The sequence below is a fragment of the Euprymna scolopes genome, chromosome 19 (assembly GCF_053919585.1).
Source record: "Euprymna scolopes isolate OS-2025 chromosome 19, ASM5391958v1, whole genome shotgun sequence".
Classification (NCBI taxonomy): domain Eukaryota; kingdom Metazoa; phylum Mollusca; class Cephalopoda; order Sepiida; family Sepiolidae; genus Euprymna; species Euprymna scolopes.
In genome coordinates, this window is record NC_136500.1 from 83,978,102 (window position 1) to 83,993,678 (window position 15,577).

Consider the following 15,577-nt stretch of genomic DNA (forward strand, 5'->3'; position numbering starts at 1 on the left):
CAATGGTTAATTTTTTAAACAAAAAATACTATTTAGCACAAAATAATTCGTTTGGCAATAGACCCCATCCTCAAATAATTCTCTGTAATTTGTAATGCTAAACTTGGATTCCACCTATCAAAATAATCTGATCATGAGTGATTTCAGTTCTGATCTCGTCTGGAAATACTTGCTTGTCTAGCTAAATTGAAGACGTGTGACACAGCAGAAAAACCTGTATGACATTATTATTATTATCTAGGAGAGTTAGAGATCGGATCCTTTACATATTTATTGTATTCATATCCAAGTGTTATGGGATAAGCTGATTTACCCATTTCAGAAGTAATGGACCTACCTAGAAACAATGATGATAATGGATGTGTGCGATGCTGCATTATTTGATGCAGCATGTCTTGGGTATGAATAGCCATCCCTCTCTGAGCTTTAAAGTAAATACAGCATCCGGTATTACCAAATACTCATCCATTTTAGTACTGACCAGGCTCAATGTTGCTTAACTTTGATGATCTAATGGGAATAAGTGCACCAATATGATTATGCCATATATAGAGACAATAATAGTTACATCTAAACATAGATTTGTGGCAGTTATGGGCCCAGAATCATGGCGTGTACTTTTGTAATATACTTTTATTAATACGCTTTTTGTTAATTATTCCATTGTTTTGATTATTACTTCACCTGCAATGGCCACAACACTAAATTTATATTAATTTTATCTTATCAATAAGAATTCTGAAAAGCAAATTAAAGAAATTAGGGGAACGTAAAAAATGTTCTTTCCTTGCTGTTATTTCTTACCTTCCAGTTTTGCCAAAGAAACCCGTTGCATGACACTCGTCAATAAAAACCAAAGCTTTATACTTATCGGCCAGGTCACAGATTTCTCTGTAAAGAAATAATTTTGTTAAGTTCATAAAATGAAACGAAATAAAACATGGCTCCTAAAGTTTGACTGAATTAAAAAAAACAAAAATGCAGAAAAATCCTTATGACATACTCATATCAGAACGAAGATGTCATATTCCAAAAATCATAAATTGATCAAGTAGTTTTTTTTAACTAAGAAAATCAAAATTTACAATTTTTACCAATTAAAAAGTTAATTATTACAAACACAAACAAAATCTTGGTAGTTGAATTGATTTGTTACCCTTGAATTTTAACACATTTTAAAAGAACATGGTGGTTCTCGATCTCCATTGACATAAAATTTAATTTTTTTTCTTTTTAGTAAAAAAAATTTACCTAATTTTTGGAATATGACTTTTATTACATGACAGGTACATACATTAAATAAGAACCATTCTCATTAATTACTTAAAAATGATTTTATATTCGAAAATAAAACTACTTGATCAATTTATATGATTTGTGGAATATATTTTCGTTTCATCATGATTTTCTTTTATTCTTGTTTTTTTAATATGGGGGAATTCTGGACAAAAACCAATAGAATTTTAGTTTTCATAATCAAGAGTCAGTAATTTTTTAAGGAATTAGTCTATTTTTTTTTTTATAACAAACTGTGAAAAGACACATATCTTATTCTATGAAACCGAATGAAGTTTATTTCTCTAAATTTGTCATTGATAGCTTTTGTTTTCATGCAAAGGTGTAGAATGAGAATGAGAGCTCTTTGCGAAAATTCAAATATCTAAGATTCTAATGAAACAATACGCATTAGACATCAAGTAATAAATATTCCCCAAATTTCAGTTTACTTAGAGGTTTTCAAGGGGTTTTGCTCTGAATCTTGAAGGAAATGTGCTTATAAGGATTTGCTGTAGTTTTTTGAATGTTCCTCAAGCAACAACAGCAGCGATGTAAAGTGATAGTGCAACCACCACCAGCATGTCACCTAGGCAACAGAAGGTAGCTTCACCATAAAGTAAAGTGCCATCTACATCCTATTGGCATAGTGTGATGGGTTTAGAATGTTGTAGTTTTGCTGAGGGGGGTGGGGGATTCACCGCACCATTTTTATCAATACACTTGGGAATATTATGAATCCATATATTCTTCCTCAAATTATAAAGTAACTAGTAGGGTATGCATCCTGACTGACAGATCAAAGTGGCATTCATTCTAAGGAGGTTGAACTGGCTTCCTCCAAAGGAGGAAGTTTTATAGGAATATTAAATTCACAAGTGGTTTCCAGTCGCTTGTAAATCCTTGTTAGAGTAGATACCGATGTCAGATTTTTGCAGTTCTTGTAGGGAGGTGACATCCTCCTACATAGAATGCTCAGTATTTCCAAATGGTCACCAATTTGGTACTGACTAGGCTCAACATTGCTTAACTTTGATCTAATGAGAACTACTGGTGCGACAATGTGATTATGTTGAATATAACTAGTAGGGTAGGCGAGACTTCAGTAAAAGTAAAACCTCAAAACAGCTTTTTTTATCCCAGCATTACTTTCAGTTGCTACTGGACTTAAGTAAATGCCAGTTCAGAAGTGAGGTTGTAAATTGTGCAACTTTTCACAATAACCATCCTTAAAACGTGTATGTATTGTTTATTCAGACAAATGGCTCAGAAAACTATTAATATTTTTTTTTAATAAATTTAGATATTGTTTAAGATTTTATTAAAACATTTGAGAATAATAGTTTTATATGCTTATAGGGAAAATTGTATTTTCTAATTTTTATAGTAGAAGTGAAGATATTTGGATTTGGCATTTCCACATTCTGGCATCATGCAATCTTAATTAAAAGCATTTGAGCGTCATGTCTCAAATAGTAGCAGTGAATATGTGTTATGAAGTAAGCTGATCTACCCATTTGGTAGAATAATGGACTTATCCAGAGACAATAAATACAATTACAGCTAAATATTGTGGCAGCAACTTGCACCATTCATTCGGTATTGGGTAAAAATCACAAACACATGCCGGTCGAGGTCCCGACTTTGACAGTCGGTCTAGCAGAAATGGTTATTTCTGTTAGGCTGGGGCATTTGTCCTGGGTAGTTCTAGAAGGTCCACAGTCTCCGGCCTTGCCTCCCATGTTTCGGACAAAGTAATTTTATTGCTTAGTGATTGAGGCACCCTAACTGAATGCTGACGGGGCTACTCAAAGTACTCCTCCTTTAGGGTCACTGACATGACTCTCTCCCCACCTTCTAATCTTGTGTCATATCTTCATGCAATGAGAAGGAAGTAAAGTGATTTGTGACAGTTATGGCTCCAGAATCAGGACACATACTTCTCTAATATATTTTTTGTTAATACACGTTTTGCTAATTATATCATTGTGTTTGTCTTTATTATCGACCTGCAAGGCCACAACAGTTTGAATCATTATATTTAGTTTAATATCCATTTTACATGCTGGCATGTGTTGAACAACTTTTAGAAATTGACTTCCAAGCTGATCTCAAATTAGAGAGGAGATAAGTGTTACTAACTTTCCCATGCCTAAATGAAAAATCTAACGACTATAGAAAAAAAAAAAAAAAAGCGGGGAGGAATCCAGTGCCCTAACAGTCAATATAGTTATTTGAATTAATACTTGTAGAAGAGAGATTGAATAATATATAATTGATGGGGTTTGGTTCAATTGAGGGCCAACAAGATACAAAATTCAACTTGAGCATACATTTTTTTCTTTGTTTTTTTTCTTTCTTATTCTAGGAAAAGCTGTCTTATGTTACACAAGCTTAAATCCATTGGTTGGAATGCGACAACAAAAATATGGAAGAAGTAATAATTATGTAATGGAGAAACTATGAATTAATGTGATCATCATGAAAGCAATATATCTGAGTAGATTTGAATTAAGATTAGTTGTTTCTTTAAATAATCTTTACTTAATACCCCCTGCCCCCATTATACAAGATTAGTTATAATGTATAGTGATAAAAAATTCTCAAATTTGACTTACTTTAATGGAGCAACATTTCCATCCATGCTGAAAACTCCATCTGTTGCTATGAGACGCTGACGAAGTCCAGCAGTTTCTTGAAGCTGTTTCTCCAGATCTGTTGAAAAATGAAAAATTTTTTTTTTTTATTTGCCTTCATTTGTTCTAAACATTAAACTTCATTTCTTCCCAGATTATCCAGATTAATTAAAAATTTTTTTTTTTTTTACAATCACGAATATTTGCGTTCTATCATTGAAATAAAATTTACTGGTCTAAAATACGTTCTTTTTTTTGTTTTTTTTTTTACATTTCTTTTTAATGAAAATTGCTCCAGATAAGGCTTGAAGCCACTTGATATAAAGAGCTAATGCTTTGTTGCCTAGTTTCAACAACCTCATTCTTCTCACCACCACCAGCAAAATATAGGCAATATGAACAACCTAAATAAAAATTGATCTTCCTCCAAATTGATTGCCTTCTTGTGTTTAATCTGGTCCGACTGATTCCATAGTAAGGAGTTCTGTCTTAAACCACTGTGAGCAAATGTTTAATACAAGGTTCTAAACTTTTTAACCTGTTAAAAATGGACAAAAGTTATAGTCTGTTGACTTAGAATGAGCATTTTATTCCAAATTGACGGTTAAAATATGGTTAAATTTGGATACATTTTTGCATTAAATACTAATCCCTATTTATCTATAACTGTGCATCAAACATTAGTTTGCTGCATCTTATAACAAAAGTCTATACAAAATTTCAGCTAGGTTGGCCCAGTAGTTTAAGAGAAATTTATTATATAAAGGGCAAAATGGGCATGAGCATTTGTGCATGTCCACGGAAGGCTTTTTGCATCGGGCTTCTCACATCGGTTAAATTCCGCGAGAAGTTTTCGCATACTTCCCAGATCGTAATATCTGGCATTCGCAAACGGACATTGTCTTTTTTTTGATCAAGTTAAACAAAATTCCCACCATGCCATCATCTCCAGTGTGTATTTGTCTTTTTCACATAAATAAAGCAAAACTATTCAAACGCAAATGCCTGGCCTTCCGGCCAGGTAGCATCTGTTCTGTAATTCGTCCTTGGTCAATGTAGGGGAAACCCTTCATACTGAGACAATTACTATTTATTTGGATACTGCCAGAGTGCCCCCTTTTTGGGGGAGCTGGTTATCCCCCACCCCCCATTAAAAACAACCTTGTGTCTAATTTGCTTTCGTGGGAGGTTTAAAAGCAATGCCATTTCTGCAATAACTACGTTAAATTTGAACACTTTAGACTTCCGGTCACGTCATGGAGTCAAATTTTTTTTCACTGTTTTTCCCCCACCTTTGCATCATGGGTTCAAGCCTGCCTACCTACTACCAGTCTTATTTTTTTATTTGCTCAACACACCTCCAAACACCCGGGCAATGCCGGGCACCCAGGCTAGTACAATAAAAATGGTTTTATCTTATACAGAATTATTGTAGTGCTTATGATATGCATAGCAAATCCCTCTCCCTTTTGATCCAGGATAATGTAACAACTAATCACCAGGATGAATTCTGTTGGGCTTCAGAACTGCACTATTTTAAAAATCTAAATATTAATTTACTTGCCCATACGCCCAGTGTCATAAAGAAACCATCATCATCACAAACATTAATGAATGAGAAACGAATTACCTCCCTTTGCAATCACTCTTTATCATTTAAAAATCATTAAAACCATTTCTTCTCCAAAACTTAAAAAAACATGGCTGTCCGTTTACAGTTTCAAATTGGCTATTTTATTTTATAATTTAAAAAAAAAAAAAAAATCATATTGAGGAGACTAAGTTTTTTTTTTTATTATAGTTTCTTTTTAAAATTAAAAAAAATGTGTAAGTGAATTGACATCTGTCCCTTAATTTATATAAAAAAATTATTCAGGAAAAAAACAAAAAACAAAATGTGTTGTGTGTTGAATTTTCATTGAAAAAAAAAATCTGAATTTTTTTAAAAATCAATTCTTTTTAGCTTTAAAAGATTAAAAAAAAAAATTTGCTAAAAAATTGTTTTAATTCGTTGTTATTTGTTTTTTTATTTATCTAATTTATGTTTTTTTAAAATTTTCAACAACTGTAGAATTTCCATAGGTCCTGCTAAGCCACATTGTTTTTTTTTTCTTAATCAAAATGAAAATCAATTTTTTTCTTTTTTTTTAGACTTTTAGTGGAATCTGCCCTAATCATAGACGACTTTGTAATATGTTTTTTTTTTTTTTTAAATTATTTTTTTACCTCATTCTGATTGTGAGTCCACAGATGATTGCCATAAAAATCTTACAGCATTACTTGGTTTTCAGAAGTTTTCATTTTAACTTTATGAAATAAATTCATTCAAACTTGTATTCAAATTTATGTGACAACCACGTGATCCACAGCAACCAGATTTGATTTTGATATGATTATCAATGAAATCAGATGTTCAGTTTTCTCTTCTAGGGCAAACACTTGTACACAACTAAATGAGAAAAAAAAACACGTTTGACAACAAACTCTTCTTTAATTAGGATGGACTCCACCGAAAGTCTCAGAAAAAAGAAAAAAATATATATATATATATATATATATATTTAAAAAAAAATTTTTTTTTTATATATATATATATATATATATATATATATATATAAATTAAAAGAAAAAAAATACAGTATTACTTGATTTTCAAAAGTTTTCATTTTTACTATAAACTGAATGAAAGTTATTTCAAAAATGATAAAAGAAAGATAAGAAAAAGAAACAGAAACCAAAAATCTTGACCTTCCAGGTTTTTGTGCAGATAACGATGCCTTTTCGCCTTGCAGAGTCGTACACCATCAATGATTGAAGCATGGTTCAATTCATCAGACAGTACAGCATCCTGGTCAGAAAGTAGGACCTCAAAGAGGCCAGCATTTGCATCAAAGCAACTTGCATACAAGATTGTATCTTCACGGCCATGGAATTTTGACAGCTTCTCTTCAAGTTCTCGATGGATGTCCTAAAAAAAAAAAAAAAAAAAAAAAATATTATATATACACTTGTGCCCGATATTATTCATACCCCTCGGATCTTTGAGATTTCTATAAGAATATTGCTCAAACCAGAAGGTAGACAATATTAAAGGGATTTCAAACAATAAATCAAGCATAAGCATTTAATTTAAACTCAACAAATAAATAAATTATGCAAGTTTGAAACATTATACAAAGAAAAACAATAATGGCACTAGTTCAAAATTATTCATACCTCTCTTACTAATAGTCAATAGCATGCCCTTTATTCTTAATAACTGCCTGTAACCGTTTGGGATATTTATCAACAAGGTTTTTACAAGCATCAACACTGATTTTTGACCATTCTTCAATGCAGTAGTTCTCCAAATCCCTCAAATTTCTAGGTTTCCGCTTTTTAACCTCAGTTTTCAATATGTGCCAGAGGTTTTCGATAGGGTTCAGGTTGGGACTCTGGCTAGGCCATTCCAAAACATTAATTTGATTATCCTCAAACCATTTCTTGACTATTTTGGCAGTATGTTTTGGATCATTACCCTGTTGAAGGACCCAGTTTGGTCCTAAATGGAGCTTCTCCGCATCCTGTCTAATGTTTTTCTGGAGTATCTCCAAATATTGCTCCTTCTTCATGGTTCCATCTATCTTGACCAAACTACCTGGACCACTAGCCGAAAAGGAGCCCCAAAACATTAGGCTACCACCACCATGTTTCACCGTGGGTATGGTGTTCTTTGTGTTGTAAGCTTCTCCTTTCTTCCTCCAAACGTAAGAAGCATCCATATGGCCAAACAATTCAATTTTTGTTTCGTCAGTCCACAAAATACTTGAGAACATGGACTCTGGAGAATTCACATGGGTCCTAGCAAACTTTAGACGTGCTGCAAGGTGTTTTCCGGTGTGCAATGGAGTCCTTCTTGGTCTTCTTCCTTTCAGACCATTTTCATGCAGAGTCCTTTGCAATGTTTGCCTTGATATTTTTATGCCAGAAGACTCCAGATTTTCTAAAATGTCCTTAGTAGTGGTGGTTGGATTTGCATTAACACTTCTTACAATATTCCTGGTGGCTCTAGCAGACAGTTTCCTTTTCCTTCCTCTACCAATCAAGTTGTTTGTTGTGTGGTGGCTCTGGAATTTTTTGATGATGCTCTGTACTGTTGCTGTAGGGACCTCAAATTTCTTGGAAATTGACTTGTAACCTAAACCATCCTTATGTGAATTCACAATTTTATTCCTAAGATCATTACTAAGCTCTTTTTTCTTCCCCATTCTAATAATTTTTATTCTTTTATTGGTTTTCAGTTGATATCATTTTAATTTCTGAAAAATGCAAAAAACGAAATGAAATTAATCAAAGGTTGTATAAAAGTATTCAAAATAAGAATCAAACAGGAAACAAACAGTCAGAAACTCGATTAATACTGAAAAAATGAGGGGGTATGATTATTTTTGAACATTGCAGATTTTATAAATAGCTGTATATTTCTTTTATTAAAAGAATCCTGAGATTTTAAAATGACGAAAATGATCAGAAGAGGTTTATTAAGAATATGTATCAATATGGACGTAAACAATAAATTCTTACAAAGTTACACCTAATAAACTCAATTTTCAAGGGGGGGTATGAATAATATCGGGCACAAGTGTATATATATATATATATATAAAAAAATTTAAAACTAAAAAGACCATTTTCTAAAGATTAATATATTTCAGTTTGTGAGCAGATAAATAATTTAAAGTGAGCAAAAAACAAAAACATGTTTCTAAACTTTTGCGATGAAGATTGGTTACTTGTATTCTTTGGACTATTGTTCTCATTTTGAATGTTATTTTCACAACGTTTTGACTGACGTAACTTATGACCTTCTTCTGGCGTATTTTGTCAAACTCGGGAATCTTTCTGTTAAACTCTAGACTGCACGGAATTTTGAATGGAACCCTTTATTCAATCTACGTGGATAGCATGCTCTCATTCCGTCAGTCATGACTGTGTAAAAGTCCTAAGTAATTCACAATTGTATTCTAAAGTATTGTTCACATGGAGTACTGAACCTTCAAAGAAAAGTGTATAAAATATAAATTAATTTTACCAAGTACTTTATCATATTATTTCTAAATATTATTCAAACATCAATGATTCTTCAAGGGTGGAACTATATTTTCATTATTTCAACATGTGCTGCCAGCATGTAATCTCACATATCAACATTGAACCAACAAGATGGCGTGGGCTTTTATTACTAAAGAGCAATATGTCACAGATAAGTAAAAAGAGGGAAAAAAAAATTATTACTTTTGAAAAAGAGGCTTTCAAATTTTTTAAAATAAGGAGTTATTAAAAAAAAAAAAATAAAAAAAAAATAGAGTTTGTTTGTTTGGCTTTCCAAATATAATTCAAATATCAACAATGCTTCAGGAGTGGGACTATATTTTAAAAATAAACATTTTTAACCTCGTAAAAATAGTCTATTACTGTAAAATAAATTAATAAGTACTAGTGGAACCTGTGGAAATTCCACAGCGGCATCTTTCATATGTAATATATTGCTGCTGGACAAAGTGTGAGCGCTCAGTATGAATTAAGATACCATCATATTATTCTAGTCCTTTTGTTAAAACTGTATCGCCACCCCCTTACTAAAATAATAACTTTGATATATTGGCTGGACTGATTACTTCATTACAAACACACCAATCAATTAACTCACATTTTATCATTTTCATAACTATTGGATATGTTACTAAGTTAGACAATCATTTTTCATAATTTAAACCAACATTATCGCCTTCCCCTTATGAAAATAATAACTTTGGTATATTATCTGGGCTGATTATTTCATTACAAAAACACCAATACATTGACATGCATTTCATCATTTTTCATAATTCTTGGATATGGTACTTATTTCGACAATCAGTTGTTATAATTTAAACCCACATTATCGCCCCTTCTTTCTAAAATAAAAACTTTGATATATTGTCTGGCTGATTATTTCATGACAAACACACCAATCCATTAACTCACATTTCATCATTTTTCATAATTCTTGGATATGCTATCAATTTTAACAATAATTTTTTATAATTTTAAATCACATTACTACCCCCTCCTTACTAAAATAATAACTTTGATATATTATCTGGGCTTTATCTTTCATTACAAACACACCAATAATTAACTTACATTTCATAATTTTTCATAATTCTTGGATATTTTACTAATTTCGACAATCCTTTTTCATAATTTTGACCCACATTATGCACCCCCCCCTACTAAAATAAGAACTTTGATATTTTGTCTGGGCTTAATCTTTCATTACAAACACACCAATCAATTAACTCGCATTTTATCATTTTTCATAATTCTTGGATATTTTACTAATTTCGACCATCATTTTTCATAATTTATACCCACATTATTGCTCCCCTTACTGAAATAATAACTTTGATATATTGCCTTGGCTGATTATTTCATTACAAACACATCAATAAATTCCGGGTATTCTCATAGTATATATCTTCTACCTATCTCATTCGATCCCGGGCGACGCTGGGTATTCTGCTTCTATGTTTTCAACCTCATTCAGTCCTGGGCAACGCTGGGTAATCTACTAGTATATATTTTCACTTATCTGATCTATTCCCGGGATTGACTTCTTCTCTGCCACTCCATGGTTAAAAATATACATCAAATAAAGTAATGTTTAAATCGTAAACTGTTTCAGCCCTTTCAGGAACTGCCTTTATATCCCCAACTCACTGTTAAATTAATACATGAAATAATGTAATGTCTAAATTGTAAACTGCTTCAGCAGCTTTTCGAAATTAATATATAAAAACATTAACACGGTTAGAGATTAGGCAACCATTACTTTAACATGAATTTCTGAGTGTAGTATCAGTCTCAGCATTCCAATGACTTTACCGCCCCTTCCTTCAGAAGAATTTTTGCAATTACTGCCATGAGGACATTAAGGACGAAAATATGAACTCAGGATTACTTGATATATTTAGGTGATTTTTTGAATATTGTAAATAAACCCCTATCGTGCACTGATCAATTTACCTGATTTTAGAATCAGCAGTACATCCATGTGATTTTTATGTCAATGTAGTACATTATAAATATATTATATCCATCGTTTTAACAAAAGATAATGACATCATCACTGGAAGTAAACCAATAAGACATCATACATAGAATTCTTTTATTGTTATCTATATATTAATACGATAGCGTTTGTGTTCTTTTGTGTGTCACGCTTTCCGGCAAATTTCATTGGTTGAGATTTAAGAATACACACGCTATCGTATTAATATATAGATTATACTAAATGTGAGTTAATGGATTTGGTAAGTGTTTAAAGCTTCTCTCTTTACATCATCAACATTCTGATCCACATCTGACATCAATTGAAATGAATGGCTCTCGTCTTCAGGAGGCCTCAAGTTTTGACAAGCTTCTGGGCTTGACCATTACTCCTGATCTTAAATGGAACACGTACATCAAATCTGTTGCCAAGGCCGCTGGAAAAATGGTGGGATCTTTCTATCGATCCGGTAAATATCTCACTGCTGATGCTATTATCTATCTATATAAGAGCCAGGTACGTCCAAGGATGGAATACTGTTGCCACATCTGGGCAGGAGCTGCTAGAAAGGACTTGTCCTGCCTTGATAGAGTTCAAAATAGACTTCGTGGCCTCGTAGGAGATGTCCTTTTCTCCTCCTTGCAACCTCTATCTCACAGAAGAGATGTTGCGAGTTTGTTTCTGATGTATCGTTATTTTCATGGAAAGTGTTCGACTGAGCTTCAATCTATGGTCCCCCCTCGCCAAACTTTCACAAGAAACACTCATCTAGCTGTAAACACTATCAATAATTCCCCCCACTCTTTATCTGTGCCTAAACCTAAACGTAGATTCCATGAACAAAGCTTCTTTCTTAGAACTGCACGCCTGTGGAATTGTCTTCCATTTTCCTGCTTTCCGGCTGACTACAATATGGTTGTGTTCAAGTCTAACGTAAATAAGTTCTTGATGAGCCGTTCCATATAAGTTATCAAATTTACCAAATTTTCATTACTAATGATTACTATATTGTCCAATTTCTACTGTACACTCTTTAACCCTTATCCTTGAGTGGCCTCTTGACCATGATAATGTGGTGATGCCTATGTAAAAAAAAAAAAAAAAAAAAAAAAAAAAAACACGTCAGACTATCATCCCCTCTACTTGAAAAGACAGAAATTATGCCTGGGATCTCATTAAACACTTACCAAATCCATTAACTCACATTTAGTATAATCTATATATTAATACGATAGCATGTGTATTCTTAAATCTCAACCAATGAAATTTGCCGGAAAGCGTGACACACAAAAGAACACACACGCTATCGTATTTATATATAGATAACAATAAAAGAATTCTATGTATGATGTCTTATTCGGTTTCAGAAAAATTCAATTTGATACAAGTACAAATACCCATTTTGGGAAGGCATCAAAACCAGACGACCATCAATGAGGGAAACACGAAAAACATCAACTCCAATCAATTTCAACTAAAAATGTCAAAAACTAAAACAAAGATATTGATGTGGGTGGAAAGGCACAAGAAATCATTCTTTAATGAAACAAACGTTATCTAACTCTCTTACTGCTCTCATAAATCTCTTATTTTGTCCTCTAGTCCTCACATTCAATGAGCGATGTCCCCTCCCCCCCCAAAAAAAAAGGGGAAGAATTGCTGCTTTCTGGATCGGAATCTATCTAACACTTATCACTGACTAGTTTTTGACACTTAAGTAAAATTTTTTAGCCCCTTACATCAAGTGGCTTTGTGCCTTGTCTGGAGCGATCTGTATTAAAATGGAAATTGCTTGAAGTCTTAATCTTTATGGTAAAATTAACATTTTTCAGAGAGAAGCATCATGAGGGAAATCACAAATTTTTCTTTTCAGAGAGAGAAAAAAGAAAAAACGGATTAAATTATAAAACCTATGAAATCAGGTCCATGAAAGGCTCTATCGATTTAAGCAGAAATCTGCCTGTTCTAAATTAAAAAAAGTGGATTCTGCTAAAACCAGAAAACTCACATCACAATTTGAGTCTATAATATAGCCTGGCACATATGAGACCTAAAGGAGCAGTGAATGTGTTACGTTTCAGCCAATCAACATGACCCTAAAAGAGATAAAAGAAATACAATCACACTAACCAATCAATGAGCATCTTAGAAATTTCAATAGATTTTAAAATTAAAATTATTTTTTACAGAATATACATATTGTTTTCAACATTAATCCAGACAGACATTTCAAGAGATCACTTGTAATATAAGGGGCAGTTTCTGTGTGTGTGTGTGTGTGTGTGTGTGTGTGTGTGTGTGTGTGTGCGCATGTATGTATGTTCGTCAGTCACAATTTTTTTTTTTTTAAAAAACAAATATATTAACTTTTTTTTTTTTAGAAATGGAAAATAGTGCATTAATGCTAGATATCAAATTCCCATATAAAGTGAATGCCATGATCGGAAATTGAAATTTAAACCTTGAGCTTTTCAGTTTGACATTCTACGAACTGAGCTATTTAGATTTTCTCATAAATCTAAAAACATTATCTTAACAAAATAATAATAGCTTTGACGTGATGTCACAGACTTCGGACTTACGTCAGATTTCAAAACACACCCATAAAATATATATATACAGGGTGGAATTGTCGCTCTAGAAAAAACAACATGATTCCATTTCCATTTGATGAAAACCGGCTTTCTTTTTTTTTTTTTGCTGCAGGCCATCTATTAGGTCAGTTGTGTACAAATCCGAATAGCGATAGGAGCCTTCTATCATGCCTGAAAGTTACACAATGTTTAACGAGTGAGAGCAGAGATGCGCCACTGTATAACGCATGCTCTCTATCAAATCTCGATCAAAGTTATGACGACAGGACCATTGCCAGCACCCTCAAAATGCAAATCCGGACAGTTCAACTTTTGAGGGCACAGCTCAACACATCGGACGACTCACGGTTATGGTCTTTGAGGTGGTTTCAAGTGTGGTTTCATTATGTCATCTCACATCTTCGAAGTCGACTTGAAAGTCAACATCAAAGTGTACCTGGATGTGCTGAAGAGTGTGGTGATCCCTTGGTGCAATCAGGTGGCTGCTGGCAAACCCTGGATGTAGAAGCAGGACTTGATGGTGGTCCACAAGTCCAAAGAGACCTAGGCTTGGCTTCAGAAAGAATGCTACGACTTTGTACTCTTCTCTCACAACCCCTCCTTTCCTCGATCTGAACCTGCTGGACTACTTCATTTGGTCATGTTGAGAACATCACCAACATGACCTCTCACAACACCAAAGCCAGCCTGATTACCACCATCTGCTGAGCTCTTGCCAGCGCTTGTGGAAAAGGCATGCTCCTAGTTCCAGACCCATATTGAGGTGGTGATTGAGGCTGAAGGTGGCTAGTTTGAATAGATGTCAGCTCTACTACATTATCTGAATTGATTTTTTCAAGAAAAGTTTTAAAATAAAGCTGTAGTGTTGTTTTCTTTAGGGCAACAAATTTATCATTTGGCCTTGTAGTGTGTCAGATTTTAAATAAATATTTTGTATAAATATTACATAATTCTAAAAGTGCCACTTATGGGTGGAGCTATCAACCTAGAAAAAAAAAATGCGACCAGATATGGCATTTATTTACTAGTCTTTAATAGTAATTTATACAGATAAAAAAAAAAAAAACATGGAGTTTCAATAAGTATTACTGATTCAAAAATATATTACCTGTGTTCCACATATAAATCTTACAGAACTGAGTCCAGCTCCATGGGTGTCTAATGCTTTTTTGGCAGCTTCTATTACAGCAGGATGTCCCTGGAAAAAAATTAATATAAGAAAGAATAAAGTAGAAGAACTTTCATTATTTTTATTTATTTACGGACTATTGTCCTCATCTTTATAGTTGTTGCTTCACAATGTTTCAACCAACTATTCCTCTAACCTTCGTCAGGTGGTTAACCACGACAGGATAGGAATACTGAATCTCTTAACTGTATCTTCAGTAATTACTGCCTTTCATAGTTGTTGTCGTTTAACCAAATTTGGGCCAACTAATCCTCTGGGTTGGATTGAAACTGCTATCTTCAGACAATGCTCACCTGGAAGTGTAGGTGAACTTTGTGTGAAAATAGTAGTTTCAACCGGCCAGAGGATTAGTTGGCCAAAACTTGGTAAGATGACAACAACTATGGAAGGCAGTAATTACTGAGGATACAGTTAATAGACTCAGCATTCCTATCCTGTCGCGGTTAACAACCTGACGAAGACCAGAGGAATAGTTAGCTGAAACGTTGTGAAACAACAACTATAAAGATAAGGATAACAGTGAAGTTTAAGTGAAGGTAAGTTTTTTTTTTAGAAAGACAATATGCAGTATCTCAAAAATTGCATATTTTTAAGACATTATGTGCGGTTTTAATATATTATTTGCATATAAGAGGAGTTGACGTGATAAGGAGGAAAAATTCTGGAGGAGAATGCGTCAAATGTTTGGCAGAGAAGAGAGCATGTCAAAGAGAAGAAATCGCCCCAATAATGCAAATGTAGTGGAAGTGCTGCCAATTTCGTTTTTTTTTCTTTACTTATTATGACATGTTGAAAATATTTGCATTAAAAT

General features: G+C 33.2%; 1 protein-coding gene across 1 annotated transcript in view; it reads right to left on the bottom strand.

The window, feature by feature from the left end:
• The window catches only part of LOC145239807 (2-amino-3-ketobutyrate coenzyme A ligase, mitochondrial-like), a 47,660-nt gene that overhangs the window by 16,205 nt on the left and 15,878 nt on the right, over positions 1-15,577 (bottom strand). Inside the window, exons 3-6 of the mRNA XM_080103331.1 lie at positions 14,686-14,775; positions 6,660-6,879; positions 3,894-3,990; positions 805-891 (exon numbers count right to left, since the gene is read on the bottom strand). Of these exons, the coding sequence (XP_079959457.1) occupies positions 805-891; positions 3,894-3,990; positions 6,660-6,879; positions 14,686-14,775 (494 nt within the window). The remainder of the gene's footprint in view (positions 1-804; positions 892-3,893; positions 3,991-6,659; positions 6,880-14,685; positions 14,776-15,577) is intronic.